Below are 21530 nucleotides of genomic sequence, written 5' to 3'. Positions count from 1 at the left end.
CGGAACCGGTGTCTCAAATGAGGAAGCGGAAGACGTGCATTGACGTGGGAGGGGAAGTGCAGCAGGCGGGGGCCGGTATCATGAACGTTCACGAAGCCGGCAATCTAGTTTGATGGCAAGACTGATAAGTTGATCCAAGCTCGTGGGCTCATCTCTAGAGGCCAGTTTGTCTTGCGCACCCCTGAAGACCTCCTGGAGCGCCTCGTCATTGAAGTGGCTTTCGGCTGCAAGCGTTCTAAAGGTAACTGAAAATTCGGCCACACTGCGAGTTCCTTGCCGCACTGACATAAGCCGCCTAGCAGCCTCCCTTCCTCGGACTGGGTGGTCGAACACCTTCCTCATCTCATGCGTAAAGGAGGAATACGACGCGCAAACCGGGGACTGTCGCTCCCACACTGCTGTGGCCCATGATAGCGCGGGACCCCGAAGGCAGCCAATGAGGTAAGATATCTTTGATTGCTCTGTAGAATAAGACAGGAGTTGCTGGCCAAAAACTAACGAGCGTTGCACCAGAAAATCACGGCAGGCGCCCAGGTCGCCATCATACGGGGCCGGTGCAGGTACGAAAGGTTCCTTTAGTGTTTGCGTCGGGGCTGTAGGAGGCGGCGGCGTGGGCTGGTTCTGTTCTCGGATCTGCAAGGAGGTCAGTTGCTTCTGGAAGGCAGAAAGGGCTTGTGAGAACTCCCGTACCTGGCTCATTAACAAGGTGTTTGCATGGTCATGCTGGTCCAGGAGGGCTCCTTGCCCAGCTAGCCTCTGGTGGACAGTATCGGTCTCTGCTGGGTCCATGTGGCCAGATCAAGCTGTCACGGTTCTGGTAATGGAGGACCCAAATGCAGAGAGGAGAGACAATAGGTGAATGGGGTGATGAAGATTTATTAAACATGCTCAGAGTCAGGAGACCTGACATCAACAGCCAATCAGAGAATTCCATGTCAGTACTAGTACTCACATGTCTAGCCACAACCAATGAGATTGATTGACTGTCTATTTAAGGGTCTGAGAATTGTGTGTGTTTTCCGGATTATTGCTCAACTGTTACTGAGTACAGTTCTCTTAGTTTCTGCCTCACAATGTGAATAAATAGATAAAAACTTATTTGTGTCTGCGTTTTGGGACCCAACCTCTCAGCACACAATAGTGAGTCCAGTCGATTCCACGTCTTGTTGTTGCCATGATTTGCTGTTTCCCCTGTCTTGCCAGTTCCTAGTTATGCTCTTTGAGTATGTTTAGAGTTAGGACTTTGTGGTTTTCGTTATTTCCTGCTACCACCTTGTGCACCACGTTATTTTTGTAGAAGTAATAAAAACCCTTTTTGTTTGGACATCACCTCGGCCTCCACCCTCTCTCTCCCTTAACTTGGGTCCACAACCTCCCACAGAACCCTGACAGAATGAACCGACTTCAAGCCGGCGAGGCGCCGGGACGGGGATTTGAAGCCGGAGGGGACTTGAAGCAGGCGAGGCGCCAGGACAGAGACTTGAAGCTTCCTAGGCGCCGGGACGCGGACTTGAGGCCTCCTCTGGGTCCTTGTTGGTTGGTCCATTGTTGTTGTTTTCACCCCCATTATGCTGCCGGGTTTTTTTTTTTACCTTGTTGTTTCCCCGATGTCTTGTTTAGCTTGCCTTTTGGATTTCACTTTTGTTTTGGTTTAATTAAATTCACTCCTTACGTCACCTCTGCCTCCTCGACCCGCTTCTCTGCATTTGGGTCCACAACCACACCTAAAACGTGACACACCCCCAGTAACTGCTGTTTAAAATGTAATCCTAAAATGAGGTGACCTTGGTAGCTGATATTCTTTTCAGTTTGAATGTTGAATTTCAAGTTTAGAATGAGCATCGCAGATGGGAGCATTTGAACTCTTTGACCGCCAAAACGTTTCATAATAATGAGTAAAATCACTATGTATGCCGCCATACGCCAACTAAGTTTTTTTTTTTTTTTTTAATCAATGGGAAATGCAACGTCTAAGTGCAGCGCTGCCTGGTCAATGGGTTGTGGAATTGTGGAAGCAAAAACAGCTACTAACGATGGCCAGCAGATGGCAGCATTGTATGTCTTTTCAATAGGCTGCCAATATATAGAATTTCAATGAAACATGACAGAATCTGACGGAATCAGATGAGATCGAACGAAAGCCTTTGTCGCATTAAACCTAAAAAAGAGCGTCACTATACAAAAAAATATTCGTGTCAAAGTCACTGTTGTGCAGAAAACGTATCTTTTCACAAAAAGCTTGTTTTCTCCTTGTCTTTTCAATTTTTGCTCAATATCACTCAAATGACCTATTTTCAAATAATGATTACTAAAGAACGGAATAAGGTATAAAGGTACTTTTTTTTCCAATGAAAGAATGTAATACAATCTTTCATTTGGTACCGATATTGTATATGTAGTAAAAGCACACAATATTCTGTTTGCCTTGAAAGAAGAGTTAAAATGCTTGAAATCGGCTTTATATATATATATATATATATATATATATATATATATATATATATATATATATATATATATATATATATATATATATATATAAAACGTGTGGCAGTAAAAGAGTTACATTTGAATCGATATTTATCAATGAGCCGAGGCAGCTACTCATTGGAGAAATAAATTTTTCTCCCGAGTTCTAATAAAGGCTCTTCATCTCATTGTAGTCACTAGTATCCGATGAGGCAGCTCAAGCTGCAACTGTGATTGTAGTAATTAAGATTCTTTAGAATCTGCAATTAATTTAATAAAGAGGAGGCTACAATGAGCTCATTAACCTTAATGAGAATTATTAGTCACTATACAGACACTGGCGCACTCGCTCCCTAACTCGCTCGCTTGACGTACAGGGTGCTAGGGTGGTAGAGGGAGAGCAATTAGTTGTAACTATGATTTAGTTACAACTGCAAACACCATACACACAAACACAACGCATAAAACGTTAATAACACTTAACGCTCTCACAGGTTTTTGGAAATTGGTTGGTTTGATTGGAAATACCACCCAAAAACTATTAATTTTTTCACCAAAGTTCTCTCAAATCAATTTAAAGAATCTGTTGTAGAAAACTTACATCTTCGGGCCAGTACGTTATTCAAGGAAGATGAGCATTCATGTACAGGGTCCGTGCCCCTCCTGGTTGGTATGACGCGCTCCAAAACGATGTGACGTCCTCCCTCAGCACTTGAACAGTCCTAATAAATAAATAAATACATAGAATGGTATAGATACATGTTATAGATACATTTAATAGCACACAACACAATATACACTAAATTTCACAGACAACTACAAATAAATAACTAAATTAAAAAGTATGTCTTTACTATATATTTGTTTGCATTAAACCAGCACGAAATTCTTCTCTTGTATAAATTACCGTGGTTATGTGAAATAATGATTTACGCAAATCTATTTGCAGGTCTCTGGACTGGACTGACTGCTTTATTTGAAAGCCGGCAAGCTTTTCCTCGCGGGCTTGGACCTTTTCATTGAAAATGTTTTTGGGAACAAAATATAGATATATTTGGTAGGGATGTAACGATATCCAAATATCACGATACGATATTATCACGAAATGAAGCTCACGATACGATAATTATCACGATATTGTGGGGAGGTTGGCGATATTTAAAAAAGGTCACAATATTGTAAAAGAAATTAGCTCATACTAAAAAAAGCACAATATTGTGCTTTTGTACATAACAGCAATACACATAAACTACCTTCAATCTCTAATAACACTTAGTATTGAGGCACTTACTCGCTAATGCAAGCACACATTGAGTTCCTCCACATATTGACTCGCTTCACAAGCATATTACGTTCCCCTTCATCTGACAATTAGTGTATTTTAAACAAAGAAGGGCCAAAACATCCCTAATGAAAATTCAACTGCACTAAAAAACTAGACACCAGAGGGTGCTACAACTGCACAAATGGAAATCAACCTGACTTATTTTTAATAGATGTGTGGCATTTAAATATCGTGAATTGACAGCAACGATATCGTGGCAGTTTTAATATCACAATATCACGATATTGCCGGTATCGTTACATCCCTAATATTTTCCCCTGCAATGTGCACCTTTTTGACTATGCCCAGGACCTGCACCGTAGTATGTACAGACTGAGATGTCTGTATGCTTTCACATAATCATATGGTGTTTTTCATCATATTAAGGAAGGATAGACTAACAGACGGCTTATCTCTATCTTAAAAATGTTAGTGACTCCTTTTATTTTCCTTTTCTTTTTTCCATTTAATCTTGTATCATGTCTGTCTGTCTGTCTGTCTGTCTGTCTGTCTGTCTGTCTGTCTGTCTATCTATCTATCTATCTATTGTATCTGTCGGTGTTTAAAGAAGCCTTACAACTCCCAGGTCAAAGCAGAATATATTATCAAAAGGCATCCGTGGTGGCTGCAGCTATCTAACTGGCTGATCAGATCTCAGAGTTCCATTCAATTCAACTTTTAATTTCTTCCTCCTAAGGTTCATTGAGCAAGTCAATTAGGCTACAGAGACATGGTGACGTGTATGAGGGAAGCTGTATGATAGGAAAGATGTCGCATCAACTTTTTTTTCTTGCGCAATGGTATACAGCAAATGTGTGGTCATGTCCTTCATCAGCTCAGCTCACCCCCTCCGTTCTGTGGTTAAAAGTCACTGGAATGTTAAGATCCCAGCATTAGAATAAACACGTCATGTGTTAAATCAAAATCCAATTCTGTGGTCTATTACTTTCTGGCATAATAATGACTGCCAAGGATTAGGAATCAATATTTCACTGCAGCAGGGACATTACCAGCTTTATTCGTCCGTAATTGAGTTTTGGGGAGAGGCCTTGCTCTGGAATCAGCATTAAAGATAAGGGCTCTTCTCACGGGGATGCACAAATAAACCTCTCGAGGCAACACATCAGCTACACATCATTTAAAATTGCTCATCAATAAACATTGCAAAGCACTTGATAATTCCACTAGGCAACAACTAACGCCAATTCTAGCTGACTGTGACACTTGGAGCTGATCGCCATTTGCAATAACAACCACTAACTTCTCCATTTCTCCTCATTTCCCCATCCATCCATCCATCCATCCATCCATCCATCCATCCATCCATCCATCCATCCATTTTATAAACATTTATTCCTTACAAGGGTCACAGCTCATTTCGACACTTGTGTAATTAATATGAAATCTACTCCAATATACCTGAACCTTAAAAAAAACATTTTGTTTTTCCTTTCAGCTCATGGATGAAAAAATACAATCAATCAGTTTTTGTTTTTGTTTTTTTTAGGGTTTAAATCAAAATTTATCTTTGTATTACATCATCCGTGTCATGGTTTGGGTTGGGTTTTGGTTTGGTTGTTGCTTTTGTTGGGGTTTTAGTTTCCAGTTTTTCATGTTTCTTTACGTCAGTGCTTCTCAAATAGTGCCCACCCACCCCACCCCACCTCCACGAGGCTCCATCAAGGGGGGTGCGTTTGAACATGCTTTTTAATTTTTTTAATTTGATTTTTTTTTTTTTGTTTTTTTTTTTTTTTACTGTCCTAGAATAAAGTGCAATTGCACCTCCACTACATTAGGGGGCAGTGACGCTCTCATTATTGGCAGAGTGTGCGCAGGGAGCATTTGCTCGGTGGTGTAGGGGTTTTGTTTGCACTGAGCATACGTGCTTTGCACACAGCAAAAAAAAAAAATCAGCACAAATTATTTTATATTTTTTGTTTTGCAGGTTAAAGTTTTTTTTGTTTGTTTGTTTTTAATATTTTGCTCCTGAGTTAATGTTGGTGATCAGTTTGAATGCATTATTATTTATTGATATTATGGAATTTTATTTTCCCGTATCATATGGTTTGACATGGTCAGTCAAAAAATGTTTATAGTTTAATTAAGAATTTTATTTTATTTTTGAATTTCAGATGCACTTTAAATCTTTTCTGTTACAGTTAATAAAGCTATTTGTTGTAAGTTGGTCCATATTTCTTTCTTTTTTTATTCTCTTATACGTTAATACGGATTCAGTGTTATGCAGAGGTGTGCTTATAACAATTTTAAAGACAAATTATACTACATATAGTTGCGTGGGGGTGGGGGGCGCGAGATGTTTTCTTCTTACTGTGGGGGGGGGGGGGGGGGGGCATGACAGAAAATAATTGAGAAGCACTGCTTTACGTTTCTGTTCTGCTTTCCTTGTGTCTCCCCCAGTCTTGTCTTGTCCACCTGTGTTTTCCCGCCCTTCCTCATGTGTCAACCAATTGGCTTCCCCTGCCACTTGTGTCTTGCCCAGCTGTGTCTGATCATCGTCAATTAGTGTGTGTATGTAGTCACCTGTTTTTAGTTCAGTGCTTGTCTGTTCATTGTTCTTCTTTTCCTACGTCAATGCTCCCATTGTTCGCCTTGTCTTGTATCGTTTTCCCCTTCTGGATTATTGTTTTTTTTTCTTAGTTACCAAGTACCCTGTTTGCCCTTTTGTTTCGTTTGATTAAATTACATTTTTGAGCACCTCTGCCTCATTTACCTCCTGCACTTGGGTCCTCCACCACGCTGACACCTGACAATATGTTAATGTATGTTTTAACTTGATGAAGTTGGTTTGCGTGCTCATATAAGTTTCACAAGCTAAGTGACCGAATTTATGCGTCGGGCAAAGTGCATTTAGGCTTGGTTTGCTTGTATCCATTAGGTACACCTGATGAATACTTTCTATGCCGGGACAGCAAGGTGAATTACCCGAAAAAAAGGCGCCAGTAGACGTCTGCGCTGCGCATAGCTATATAAGCCCGATTTGACTTCAGATGTGTGGTGAAGAATTATTGTGGGGGGGCGGGCCTGGCCCCTCCCTCGAATGTTGTCAGGCTCCTGAGGGCAAGGAGAAGACAGCAACAGAGCGATCGCGCAGAGCTTGAGGTCGCTGTGAACAAAGCTGAGTGCGATGTTTTGTCGAGCAATAACAGATTAGATAAAGTGCCGCGCAACGGACAATGACGGAAGGCGCGGAAAGACATGACGACAAAACCGATAGACGGAACCTCGCGTGCGAACCTAGTCATTCAAGCCACTCACATAAATAATCCTATGGAAATTTTGAACAGTGAAAACTCTGGATGTTGAGTGGACTCATCAACCTCTGGTGGGAGAGCTACTTTGATTATGAATAACATAAAGTTGATTTTGTACCGCTTGGTCTGAGCTACTTCTGTTTTTCTACGCTCTTGCTTTTTTAAATCTGGATCTTAAATATATGGCACGGGAAGAGTAGTCATGAACCGGGACATAGCGGGACAGGGATCTCGAGGCGATGGTGTCCAGACCCTGATCAATCGAGGGGGAGCCGGAGCAGGATTCCAGGCTGCGATGACAAGAGAAGAACCATTACCGAGCTTTAACGAGGAAGGAGTCAAACCCAAAGGCAGCCCGGAACATTTGGATACGCTGAATGGACCAGCCGCGGATGAAAAACGGATGTTCTCCAGCGGACTGTCCGGGATCAGAGAGTGTCATGCACAGAACCACTCGGAACCTCCACCGACGAACCCGTTGCTCGTCCCACCACAGCAGGTAGAGGAGCGCTTACTTTCTGTTGATGTGACATATATATATATATATATATATATATATATATATATATATATATAATAAGTTGATGAATATTGCATTGATTGTGCATTTCACACCCCAAAGGAGCCCCTCAGAGGGGTCAGGGGTGGGGGCCATGAAGTGTCAAGCAGTGAGATGGCGGGAGGCAAAAAGAGGCAACACACCTCGCAACAGGCATATATATATATATATATACCCTTTTGCAAATTTAAAAAGTAAACTAAAGATTTCCATCGAAATAATTGGATTTAAAAATGATTTGGTATATGCAGCGACCAACTATAAATTAAGTACAAAACAAGAGTCAGGAAGTATTATTTGATGCAATAAAATTAATAATTCATTATTTACCAAGAAAATGTAAATTGGCCATTATGCTATTAAAAATTATTTAAAATCTTCTTTGAAGCCTTGGCAGAAACATGGCCAAAATTATTGCAAACTGAATGTAATATTCGTGGGCTTTGCGATACAAGAAACTTCTTAAAAACGGTGACATATTCGTTATTATTTCGGTTACTCTTCACATTGACACGCTGGCCGAATTGAGACATTTTTATTCCCATAATTACCATGACGGTACCCTGGAAATTCCAATGGTATCGCTTTCGTGAGGAATAAAAAGTCAATGTGTGTGTGCGCGTGCGTGTACGTTTTAGTCTCGTCATGATCACAATTTGCCAGCTTAATCAACCACTTAATTTACCAATTTAATTCAACAGTCATTAATTTAAAGCATTATTTTTTTATGTGCGAGGGTGTTTTGTAGATTTATTGTAAAAATGTTGAAGGGCGATATGTTTTTTGGACATGACACTCGGAGCACACAGACATAAATCAATTGTGCAACATGACAAAAAGCGTTGTTTGAGAAATATTTTAAAAGTTGTGATCTACACTTTTCTTACTAGGGGATAGACTATCTCAAAAACGGAGTGACTCCATTTGTTTTCCTTTTTTTTCCATTTAATCTTGACACGGTTGTATCATTTCTATCTAACTATCAATCTATCTATCTATGTTATATATATATATATATATATATATATATATATATATATATATATATATATATATATATATATATATATATAATGATGATACAACAAGGATCAAATCAAGGCAAAAATCGCCGATAAAACATTTTTATACAGGACTGTCTCAGAAAATTAGAATATTGTGATAAAGTCCTTTATTTTCTGGAATGCAATAAAAAATAAAAAAAAAGTCATACATTCTGGATTCACTTGGAAACACTTGCAGGTGTTTTGAGTTAATTAGACGATTCAAGTGATTAGTTGAATAGCCTACTTGTATACTTTTGATGATATTCTAATATTTTGAGAAAGGATATTTGAGTTTTGTTTAAGCTGTAAACCATAATCAGCAATATTAAAATAATAAAAGACTTGCAATATTTCAGTTGATTTGTAATGAATCCAGATGGTTTTTTTTAATTGCATTACAGAAAATAAAGGACTTTATCACAATATTCTAATTTTTTGAGCCTGTATAGTGTAAATCTTGTTCCCATATTTAATGTGTTTATAATGAGCTTGTTGTTATTGTACTTTTGTATGTAATTGTCCGACAAACTCTCGGGTGAAATTCGAAGAGTTTTTCAATTAAAGAAAAAAAAAAAAGTCAAACTAACCGCACAGTGAATTCATTTATTTGCTGCTCTGCAGGGTCCCACAGCTCATCGGACTACCTCCTTCTCCGTCTTGGACATTCTGGACCCCAACAAGTTCACCAGCAGTCGGAGACTCCAGCAACAGCAGAGCACGCATCCGGATGAGCACAGCCTGGTTGCACAAACGGGGCCCGCTGGTGAATGCGAAGCGGGCCTGGAGCACAATAATGGCACGTATGGCGCACAGGAATACCACAGCAGTAAGAAATTTAACGATTATTAACTTGCAAATATTATAATAATATTAGTTGACATGTTTTGCGTTTTGTTTGTTCATTTCATTAAAAAAAAAACATTATTTCAGATATATAAACAGATCAGTTTAATTAAATAAGCAATCAATCATAATCCAAGTTCAATATTAAAAAAAAACCGCACACATTTACCTTCTTAATCTTGTAATTAACATTTTACCCATCTGAATTGTTTTATCAAAAGATTTCAAGGAAGAATTACTGACGTCGTTTTAGATCAAATGAGGTTTTCGTAACAATATGAATTTGCATAGCTTTTGGGCCGATATGTTTAGTACTAAATAAGAAAAGGCACTATACATAATACACAAAAAATGAAATATTTTCTAGATTGGCTATACCATAATTGCCGACATTTCACTATTTCCTTTGATCCGCTTGACATGCAGACTATATAGTTAGTTTTTAATTTGAATTAGCTATATGTCAAAAAGTGAAAAGACCCTCATATAACTTATAGCCTAATTTATTTTTTCATGTTCCTTTACGTTTAATATCATGACTAAATGCTTCATTATTTCTTTACGCCAGGAAATGCAATTGTTTAGTTTATTTCACAGACTATTGCGTCAACATGTTAGGCCCATACTATTTGATTTATTTGCAGAAGGTGATTGAAACGTGCATTTGGTCCGTTCAGAACATCGTTACTGTTGTGTGTTGTCGGCTCGGTTGAATTTAATTTCAAGTATCTCGCTTGTGTGAGGCCTGTAACAGACTCGCGCACTGCGACGGGAGGAAATGACAAAAAAAAAAAAAAGTTATTTATTTATTTATTTATTTATTTATTTATTTATTTATTTATTTCAACGCGTAATTAATAAATATCAGCAATAGTATGTTGCCTTACAATGAAGTTTGGCGTTTTATTCTGCGTCTGCTCGGGCCTATCTCGGAGTGTGTCATATACCGTCAAGACAGGCCGCAATGTGGCCTTAAAGACAGATTTCCAAAACTGTCAACAGGTTCTTGTCATTATTACTGTAATATCAAGGCGACAGGGCCCATGTATTAAAGTTGTCATCAGGCTTTCCGGTAGATATTTCAGAAAAAAACAAAAACAAATTCGTATATGTGCGCGAGTGCGTAAGCGCGCTTACGCGCATGTGCAACGACGTTATATAGATGGACGTTATATTCACTCTAAAATGAAATCTGCATCGTTTCAGTGGAGATGGCAAGGTTCAAGTAAGATGGGAAAAAAATAAACGTATATGTCATCGGTAAATCTGCACTCAGAATTACTCACGAAGAGATTTGTAAAAAAAAATCAATACATAAGTAAATAAGTAAATAAATAAATAAAAATACATAATCATAATTTTGTTTGCAGTGGTGGAACTGGTTTGCATCATACTGAGTGGCAGGTGCGAGTGGCATTTAGTTACATGCAGGGATAAAATACAATTCTCACAATGATGCAATGGTGGACCATTAATCAACATTTTACTTAGAAAAACAATATGAATATGAATGCTTTCTCAAAACAAATAAAATAAATCAGTGTTGTAAACAACTAAAGAGTTTAGGTCCATCCTAATGGATCATATAAAAGCAGAGAACAAATTTAGTATACTATTTAAACTGTATCACATGGTGTGGGCTTGTGCCAGTCCCCTTGAAGCCAAATGTGCCCAGTGTCAGTAAAAAAAAAAAAAAGGTGCATTTATCATATTTGTACAATAGAGGTACAGTGCTGTTTTTGATATGACATTATTTTCCTAATATATGAAACTATTACATTAATAATAAAACAAATACACTTCAATGGCAATTGTTTTTATCACATAAATGATAGAAGTAAATCAAACCAAATAAAGCACAAAAAACCCAAACATTTTGTACACTTGAGCAAATTGTTTGGTGAGAAAAAGGCTTAATGCCCATAAAATCCAAAATATTGTGGTAAAACTGTTTTGATATTTTCAGCGGTTGAAGTTGACATGAGTAGAGATGTTCATGTGAATTTTGGTGACAATTCAGCATTTTTGTGTCATTAAGCGACGTTCAGCTCTGTACGAAAAAGGTTCACGCCATCCTCTCTCGACCACAACAAAATCCGGCCACGCAAACGAGACGGCATTGTAGAAATTCAGTTGATGATAAAACACACAGCAGTCGTAAGCTAGCAGCGGCAAAGCGATGACGCTGACTTGCATTCCTTTGCTGACGTCATATCCGATTCGGCCGCTGGGAGCGCACCAATGGCCAGATTTTGCGCCGGGCAATTTAAAAATAATGAAATACTATTTTAATATGTTTTGACTCAATGAGCCATTTTGTCAGTTATATTATATTGTTCAAAACAACATATTAAAAAAATGTCCTGAGCCGTCCCAAACACTTTCAGGTTGTGCCCATAAGTTAAACTTTCAAGCATAACCGTATGGTTGCCTTTCAAATTGCCATTATGAATAGCCACTATTTGTATGGTCCATAAATCAGGGGTGTCCAAACTAGGGCCCAGGGGCCATTTGCGGCCCGCTGTCCATTTTTCAGTGGCCTGCGACACATGCTAAAAATGGCATTTGACTCAGTTCAAATAAAATAAAATAAACAAAACAAAAATGTTTGGAGATGGTCAAAGTAAGAAGGGAGGGTATCGAAAAACAGGCGCCATAAAGGTTATTTTAGTTAACTAAAACTAATTAAAAAAAAATTTTTTTAAACTAAAACTAAATTATTACCGAAATAAAATAAAAACGAAAATGCTTTTTAAAAATCGAAAACTAACTGAAACTACATTTTATGTTTCCAAAAGTAACTAAAACTAACTATAATTATAGCAAACATGTCCTTTGTTTTAGTCTTTGGGAATTAATTTAATGCATGAGCCATTGGTGATGATTTTAAATGTGATTTTTAGTAGATTTATTTTGATATAACCGGAATAATGACGTTTGAAAGTATGTCACACAGAAGTGACGTCATCTAGCAGCAGCCAATAGAAAAGCACCTTCAGATGACATTGCTCCCATGGTGTTTTTTAAATATTGCGCACAATTAATACACATTTAAAAAAAATAATAATAATACTAATACTGAAACTAACAAACTAAACTAAAACTAAGCATTTTCTAAAGAACTAAACTAATAAAAACTAACAGAACCACCCTGAAAACTAAGAAAAACTAACTCAAATGAAAAATTCCAAAACTGTAATAACCCTACTGCCATATTACAAATAAATTGGTTTATATACTGTAGCATTTTTCTAAATATGCAAAAGCACAAATAAATTATTTGTACAATTTTTAGGGCTAAACACAATTTCTCTTCATAACATTATGTGGCCCTTGCGTCCTTCTGATTTTCTGTATGTGGCCCTCAAATGAAAAAGTTTGGACGCCCCTGCCATAAATGATAAAGACTTTGGGGTCTTTATCATTTTGATTTTTAAGCGTAAGCAAGTTTTATATGAGAAAATTGAATCACTTGACACTGCATTTGTAAAATTAGTCTTAGGATCCGATCGCAAACGGAGTACATTGATAATAAAATAAGAATTATGCAACTAAAACAAGTAATTAAGATCAATTTGAATTGCGGGCATTAATATAATGCCACAATTTATTACACATCCCCACAGTGGCTGCTCAAAACAAAACACGTACCATGTCCTTCCCCTTTTTCTTCATAAGGCCTGGGTGAGTAAAGACAATTCAGTTTCAGAAGGTTTGTGATTTTCAACACTGTGTAATTAAGTTTCAGAGGGTTTTGCTACTTTGCTCATATCTCATAAATGATCCTGAACACTGCCACAAAGATTGCCATCTTAGTAGTCGTATATTGTTCAAGTTTTGTTTCTGAATGTGTAGATGTCATTCCGCTGCTGTTCAGTTGGATCTTTTTCTAATGGAATACAGGGCCCAAATCCAGAAGAACCCTCAACTATTTTTTGCCTTCTACACCTTTAATATAATGCTGTGATGTCATGTAAAAAGTTACACTGTCAGAGTAAATTTCCTTGAGTGTTGGCATGGATGTTGGGTGTAACCTGAATGCCACTTATCTTAAGTCAGTAGCGATCTGTCATAGTAAGTATTAGGCGGCGCTTGCCCAACCTCTTCAAAATAAAATCATTGAAAACATTTCTGTCAGTGTCCTCTAAAATACAATACCGTAGTTCTACTGTTTTGGTCTTAATTAAATTCCTGTATATTTTGTCCTGTTTTCCTCACGGGGAGCGGAGAAGTCGACAGTTAGTGTCGCGCATACACAATGAGAAATCAATTGTGTTAGTTCCGTGAACGTTGTTTCTGGTACGTGCAGATTTTGAATGGCAAAAAGGCTGTCGGGTCACGCAGCCTATCTGACAACGTGCATGCGCAAAATTGCCTTACTTGGCTTGTTCTGTGGTCAACAGTCATTGTTCAGTTCAAGTTCGTCACCGAATCCCAATGAGTGCCCTTTTCCCGGGGAACTTTTGAGGAAAGGAAGTGTAACCAACTAAGTGGGGTTGCCATTTACGTTGAGCAATAGGATTTCTGATTGTTAGTGAACGCAACACAGGTCTCGCGTTAGGAGGCGTTGTTTGTTGTTGTACTTTTTTTTTCCTGCTAGCATCGAGAGCTGTTGTACTGTGCTGGTTATATTGTAACTAGCACTGGCTAGCAGTCAGTGGCTTTGCGTCCCGGAGATAGAGAGCCGGCAAATGGCCATATTTCATGCCCAGCGTTCTCGGCCGTGCTCTGCGGTCCTCCGGCGCGCTCCAGGAATGGTCCAGCGAAAATATCATTTAAAGTGGTCGTCCTACTGGAGTAATCATCACGAAAACGGGGACGAATTTTGTTCCTCACTTTCAAGAAAGGACATACGAGAAACATCAGTGACTAGGAGGCTGTCCAAATATGTCAGTAAATTTTATTGTTGGTTGAAACCTCTTGCGGCTTTTCTGCGATGTCATTTTTTCCCTTCTCCGGTTGAGTTTACATCATGGTCACGAGCCAGTTCCGAACACTGTAAATTCCAACAAATTGGCAAATTGTGATTTTGTCATTTCATACACCACGGAACTGGTTACATTACAGTGTGTGCGTATCAACCTATGTCAGTCCTGAATGTTTCTGTTTTAATTTTATACCTACACAGCGGTATAAAATATTTAATACTGAAATTAATAATAAAAATACCCCAAAAAGTCGAGTGGTTAGCACGTCCGCCTCCCAGTTCTGAGGACTCCGGTTTGAGTCCAGGCTCTGGCCTTCCTGGGTGGAGTTTGCATGTTCTCCCTGTGCCCGCGTGGGTCTTCTCCGGGTACTCCGGTCTCCTCCCACATTCCAAAGACATGCATGGCAGGTTAATTGGGCGCTCCGAATTGTCCTTAGGTGTGCTTGTGAGTGTGGATGGTTGTTCGTCTCTGCGTGCCCTGCGATTGGCTGGCAACCAGTCCAGGGTGTCCCCCGCCTACTGCCCAGAGCCAGCTGAGATAGGCGCCAGCACCCCCCGCAACCCTTGTGAGGAATAAGCAGTCAACAAAATGGATGGATACCCCAAAAAAATTTCGCTCGCGCTCGCATATGTGAGTCTTCAGCATGTCCACTACAAAAAGTCACCGCTCGCCTCTGCCTTGAGTGTTAAATTGAACACACCCTGATTCCCGGTGAAGGAGAAACTTTCCAGTCTTCCAGTGCACTGTTGACATTTCAGTAGCGATGCGTCCAGTTTATGTTGGGGCGACGAGGCTCAGTGGTAGAGTGGTCATCTCCTGACCCATAATGTGTCTTGCGAAAGGAAGCTAATCTTTTGGAGAGTCCGGTTCAATCTTAGCCCAAGCGTAACTAAATATTACTTAGACTGTGCAAATGTTGATTTTGGAGTACCAGTATTCTAAATTCAGTTGAACTCTTGAATGCTGCGTTCTCACCAAATTCGAAAAGGCAAACTGGAACGCTTCATTCGCGAGCATTTCACGCGGAGGAGGCGTGTCCCTTGGTGAACAAGGAAGTGGAGCACTTTAGCGAGTCAACAAAAAGTGAACACCGCCAACTACTTCCACTTCTTTCCTGGGACTAAACAGCCGTGGCACTATTTTCTCCTCTTTTGAGGTACGTGATAGCACTTTCGCTTTTTTTAGTGGCAATCTGGCGGCTGGCATTTGTGTTAAAAATAGCTTTGGCATTAATAATAAGCACTGCTGCTAACTCGGTACATTTCAAAAGCAAGTAAAATGACTTTACCAGCACTTTCTTGATCATCATTCTGTCACGGCTGGCCGTGTTGTTGAGCTCCGGGTGACAACAGAGAGGACGCTGTGTGTGAAGTGGTCCGTACTTGAAGCCGATTGGCTACCGCCAGGCGAAACGCGAAAAAAGTTAAATTTTTTGAATTTTGACGAATATGCGAATGTGCGGATTTTTGCTGCTGCGCACCGTGTCCCAACACGTGAAACGCGTCCTCCGCGCCGCCCCACGCACTTTCGTTCCGTTGCGCGTGAACTCCATTGACTACAATGCAAAACGCGCCGCCGAATCGCCATCCCTCGCTTTTGGTGAGAACGCAGCATTACTGCCATACATTACCAAAAAAAACAAAAACAAAAGAAAAACAGTGCCAGCCGATTTGGAGCATTTTAACTCATCTTTCAGGGCAAACAGAATATTGTGTACTTTTACTACATATACAATGTGGGTACCAAATGAAAGATTGCGTTCCATTCTTTCATTAGAAAAAAAAAACAATGTTTCTACTAGGGCTGGGAATCTTTGACTCTCTCACAATTCGATTCGATTACAATTCGACGGGTCTACGATTCAATTCAGAATCGATTTTCGATTCTCGATTCAAACGATTTTCGATTCAAAATTATTTGATTGACAAATGATTTCTGCTTCAATTTCAAGATATGCACAACATTGTCATGATCTACTCCAGTCTGCTTTGCAAGACAAAAATGACAAATAGAGACATTAAAGTGTTTTTTTTTTTTGTTTAATTAAAACACCAGCAGTCCCATGACTTATCCAGCCATCCATCCATCCATCCATCCATCCATCCATCTTCTTCCGCTTATCCGAGGTTGGGTCGCGGGGGCAGCAGCTTTAGGAGGGAAACCCAGACTTCCCTCTCCCCAGCCACTTCAACCAGCTCCTCTGGCGGTATCCCAAGGCGTTCCCAGGCCAGCCGAGAGACATAGTCTCTCCTGGGTCGTCCCCGGGGCCTCCCGCCGGTGGGACATGCCCGGAACACCTCCCCAAGGGAGGCGTCCAGGAGGCATCCGAACCAGATGCCCGAGCCACCTCAGCTGGCTCCTCTCAACGCGGAGGAGCAGCGGCTCGACTCTGAGTCCCTCCCGGATGACCGAGCTTCTCACCCTATCTCTAAGGGAGAGCCCGGACACCCTGCGGAGGAAACTCATTTCGGCCGCTTGTATCCGGGATCTCGTTCTTTCGGTCACGACCCACAGCTCGTGACCATAGGTGAGGGTTGGAACGTAGATCGACCAGTAAATCGAGAGCTTTGCCTTTTGGCTCAGCTCCCATGACTTAAAAAAAACAACAACTCCTGCCTGACTGGCGAACTCACTCCTCTGCTGAATATAATTGCCCCCCTTTCATTTGTAAATGCTGCCATCAACGAGAGTATAGCCCGAACAATTCAGTCATCGAAATTTGCATGCACGTCAACGAGTTTGCATAAAGGCTTAGCTTTCTGTGAGATCTGCTGCATGCATTTGTGACATAGAGGCAGCAAAGGAATTTACAAACTCAACTCAACTCAAACATAACATACTGTTTGATCGATTACTTTGTACTTTTTTGGTACTTTTCATTCTGTGAATTTTGCATGAAAATATTTGATTCCTTCATTCATCATCAATAAATGTCAAAAAGAAAAGAAACAAACTGTGTTGATTTCATCTGTTATTCAGTGACATTGCATGATTCATTAAAAGGTTACAAGTTACAGTGTTCTCTCGTTTTCCGCTGAAGTTAGGTTACAAAAAAAATGAAATTGCGAAGAAGTTAGCTTTTTGTTTTACATTTATGATCAATGTTTGAAGGCTCTAAAACCCCTCACCACACAGTTTATACACTTCTCAATAGAGGCATTTACATTTTGTCACAGTTCTCTCGTTTCAACATTCTCAATGTTCAAACCATAATATTACGTTCAATAATTATATATAAACCGAATCTACCAATTGACAGAATAGACTCCCTACGTTTTGCCTCGTCCCGTTCTTTTATAATTGACAGTAGAAAAATGTAAGTTTGCCAAAATACAGCCATTTCTCTCATGGAATCTGAAACAGTGTTTATTTTGTATAAAATTGGGCAATTATGTCATCTACCGGTGGTTGGGCATCAGTAAAGTTGTTTACAAGTTTGACATTTACAGTGGAACATAATCACATTCTCCCCCATTATCCACGCTCTGAAAAATACAATTGACAAGTATACTTGTCAATGGCAGTGAAAGCCCCCGTTCACACATTGTCTAAAATTAATCCCATCAGTCGACAGCCCTGAAAACGTTTGATTTCATCCAATTTCATCAGATTCCGTCATGTTTCATTGTAATTCCGTACACCGTACACCCCTGTGGGTGGACTGGGTATTTCCGACACTTGGACAGAGAAATGGGACTATAAGTGTTTTAAACATTTATTAATTTTGTATTGTAAGTGCCTTTTTCCACAAAAACAGCATGTGGGCTACAACTGCCTTTTCCCCTTCTTCTTCATTTCTAATTTAAATAAAATAGAGTTTTGGATTTTAATAAATAGTTAGTCAGTTAATAAATAAGAATCTCGATTCTTTTATGAATCGATTTTTTTGGCACATCCCTAGTTTCTACCTTATTCCGTTTGTCAGTATAATAATAACCATGTGAAAAGAGGTCATTTGAGTGACATTGAGCAAGAATTGAAAAGATGAGAAAACGAGTTTACACACATACATTTTCTCCACAACAGTCACTTTGACACAAAATATTTTTGTTTTGTGATGCTCTGCAAATTAGGTTTAATGTGACAAAGGCTTTGCTCATTCACACCAGCCTTGAAAACGTTTGATTTCATCCAATTTCATCAGATTCCGTCATGTTTCATTGTAATTCCGTACACCGTACACCACTTGAAAAGAGATTCAATGCTGCCATCTGCTGGCCATAGTTAGTGTTTTTGATTCCACAATCCATTGACCAGGCAGCGCTCCACTTAGATGTTGCACTTCCCATTGATTAAAAAAACAACAACAACAACAAAAAAAACGTAGTTGACGTCATTTAACGTTTATGGCCGCATACGTTGAGATTTTACTTATCATTATTAAACGTTTTTGGCAGTCAAAGAGTTTAATAAGAAATCAAAAGCATTAAATCACTAATATATATATATATATATATATATATATATATATATATATATATATATATATATATATATATAGGATATAGTCTGGCAAATCTGCCTGTTAATTTCTTAAAGATGTAACTTTTTTTGCTTTTATTGCTTTTGTACACTTTAACATGTACACAAGCATGCCCAACACTTTGTGTCATAGAAGGGGGATGCCTGAAATGGTAACCAGTAGGGATGTAACGATATCCAATACGATATTATCACGATATATAGGCCACGATACGATAATTATGGAGGATGGTGATACAAAAAACTCACAATATTGTTAAAAACACACACACACACACACACCCCTACTTGCCTCTGTGTATTATAATGACATTTTTTCCAAACCTGTTTAATAATTGTGCATTACAGGGACACCCCTTTCCGCTAATGCCAGAGAGATGGGACTTGCACCCAAAAAAATTTTTGGGGGTTGTCCAGGGAAATTTCACTTCAAAATTTGAAAATACTCAAATCATGAAAAAAAGAAAAACCTGAAAACATCCGTCATTGTGAGGACATAGATAATGAGCTAAATAAGCCACGCCCATAACAAAAATAGTAATTATGAGGACCAAATCACATTATAAGGACAAAGGTTACACAACACATGGCAACCATGTCACTGAAGGGACTTCTGACTTTACAGACACTAAAATGACAGCAATTTATTTTACAATCAATACCACCATAGTGAATATAAATAAACCCCCATACTTATTTTTAAAAACACTAATAAACATTAAACATGTATTGTTCACGTTTACATCTGACAATGAAAATGCAATCAAATAAGTCATTGGTCGAAAGCACAATTTATGAAATTTTACTCAAACACCAATATTGTATAAAAATACTGAGCGACACCAATACATAAGCTCATCTGTGTAAATGTCTAATAAAAATCTCATGAGTATTTACATGACTGTTTTTATTAAAAGAAAAAACAAAACACTAAAATATCGGTTACCTGGAAAGTCATGTATCAGGATACATGTGTCGCAGTACCTATCATGTTTTAAAGCTTGTACAGGAACTGAGGAATTTTGTTCTTCAAAACATATCTTCAGAAAACAAGAAAAATTACTGCTACCTCTGTGGAAAACTGCAATCAAAATTTGCCCATCACTTGAAACCCCATGAGAAGACGTGCGTATGTTGCTTAAAACCCCTTAACATGTGGATGGTCTCCGGTGAGCAAACATTCTTTAAAAACCAAGGGCCATATTCACTAAGAACGCGCTGCGTCAGGTAATAGCGCGAAATATTGCACCACAACTGCACCCGCAGTCTGCGCCCAGTTACCAAACCTATTCACTAAGGATATTGCTCTAATGATATACCGGCGTAAACGCCCACAAAAGTGACAATTTGGAGCATATTTGCACCTGATTTACCACACATGGCAATGGATTTGCGCCAAGAACATGGTTGTTATAGTAACAGTTGCGAGAAAGATGACATTATCAGAAAGCGAGGCTGGACCGAGACTAAGCGTTTAGAGCGCCATTAAGTTGTACAGAGCACAGATGACAACGACATCATTCATTCATGCGATCGGTTTTTAAAAATATATTCTCAGAGGTTGGCGTGGGCGTATGCATCTGGCACGTAAGAATGATCGTAAAATGCCTCCCCGTCATTGCCGATCAGCCCGGGTTACATTATGTGTCCTAAACTAACACGGAAATATTTCCCCCCTCTCTCTCTCTCTTTCTCTCCTCTCTGTGTGATCTGCCGTGGACGTTGTGCTGCAAATGTCACGCAATGCTGTCATGATCGAGATTGCAGCAGTTAATAAATGCTTTCCAAAAATGTTATTTGCGTCACGCAAACGAGGTGTGGCTTTTTGCGCTGGCGTTAGTGAATTAGACGCTATATATCAATGAGTCTCATTTGCATTGGGGTGGGCATATTTTGCGTCAAATGTATGCAAATTACCTAATTTACATACACGCAAATAACACCGGCGCACCATGACGCAATCTGTTTGGCAGAGCTCTTAGTGACGGATTTCCCCATCTGCGCGTGTTTAGTGAATTAGGCGCTCGCAGATTGCTCCATTTTTGCTGGTTACCCCGGGTTTTCACTGGATGCGGTTGCGGTGCGGTTGCGGTGCGGTTGCGGTGCGGTCCGGCGACGCAAGCAATTAGATTCCATTCATTCGAATGGTGCAGTTTACACCGCTTGCGGGTGCGTTGCGTGTCGACTGCGGAAGGCCTGCGGCGTGCCGCAAGCCTTCCGCAAGGATAGACCTATTTTCTATTTTTGCCGGACGCCGCAGCGGTAGGCCTCCGGCAAATGGCAAGCTAGCACAAAACACATCGAGCGGGACAGGAAGACCGAGGCAGTTTCAAAATAAATTTCCGGTTACCTTTCAGAATAAAACACTCGCCAGCTCCTATTTCGCAAGCTTTTCAGCAAAACGTGACGTGGGCGTCGCCGGGCCATGTGCTCATTCACGGTTTAGACACCAGCGAACATGGACGAGGAGAGGTTTATATTGGAGGTGGAAAACCACAAAATAATATATGACACGGCACATCCTTTTTATAAGGACTGTAATGTATTGTGAGTTTGATGTTCGCGATTGCTTGTTGTGCCCGTCTCGCCTGCCGTACTGAGCGGCAG

At 39.6% G+C, this 21530-nt stretch overlaps 1 protein-coding gene across 1 annotated transcript in view; it reads left to right on the top strand.

Moving 5' to 3' along the window:
• The first annotated feature begins 6823 nt into the window (after nucleotides 1–6823).
• The window catches only part of nkx1.2lb (NK1 transcription factor related 2-like,b), a 139366-nt gene continuing 124659 nt past the window's right edge, over nucleotides 6824–21530 (top strand). Inside the window, exons 1-2 of the mRNA XM_077532514.1 lie at nucleotides 6824–7564; nucleotides 9292–9496. Coding sequence (XP_077388640.1) covers nucleotides 7268–7564; nucleotides 9292–9496 — 502 coding nt within the window. The 5' untranslated portion in view covers nucleotides 6824–7267. The remainder of the gene's footprint in view (nucleotides 7565–9291; nucleotides 9497–21530) is intronic.

The sequence above is a fragment of the Festucalex cinctus genome, chromosome 9 (genome assembly GCF_051991245.1).
Source record: "Festucalex cinctus isolate MCC-2025b chromosome 9, RoL_Fcin_1.0, whole genome shotgun sequence".
Lineage (NCBI taxonomy): Eukaryota > Metazoa > Chordata > Actinopteri > Syngnathiformes > Syngnathidae > Festucalex > Festucalex cinctus.
The sequence above is the reverse complement of the archived record's forward strand: the minus strand, read 5'-3'. Positions and strand labels throughout refer to the sequence as shown.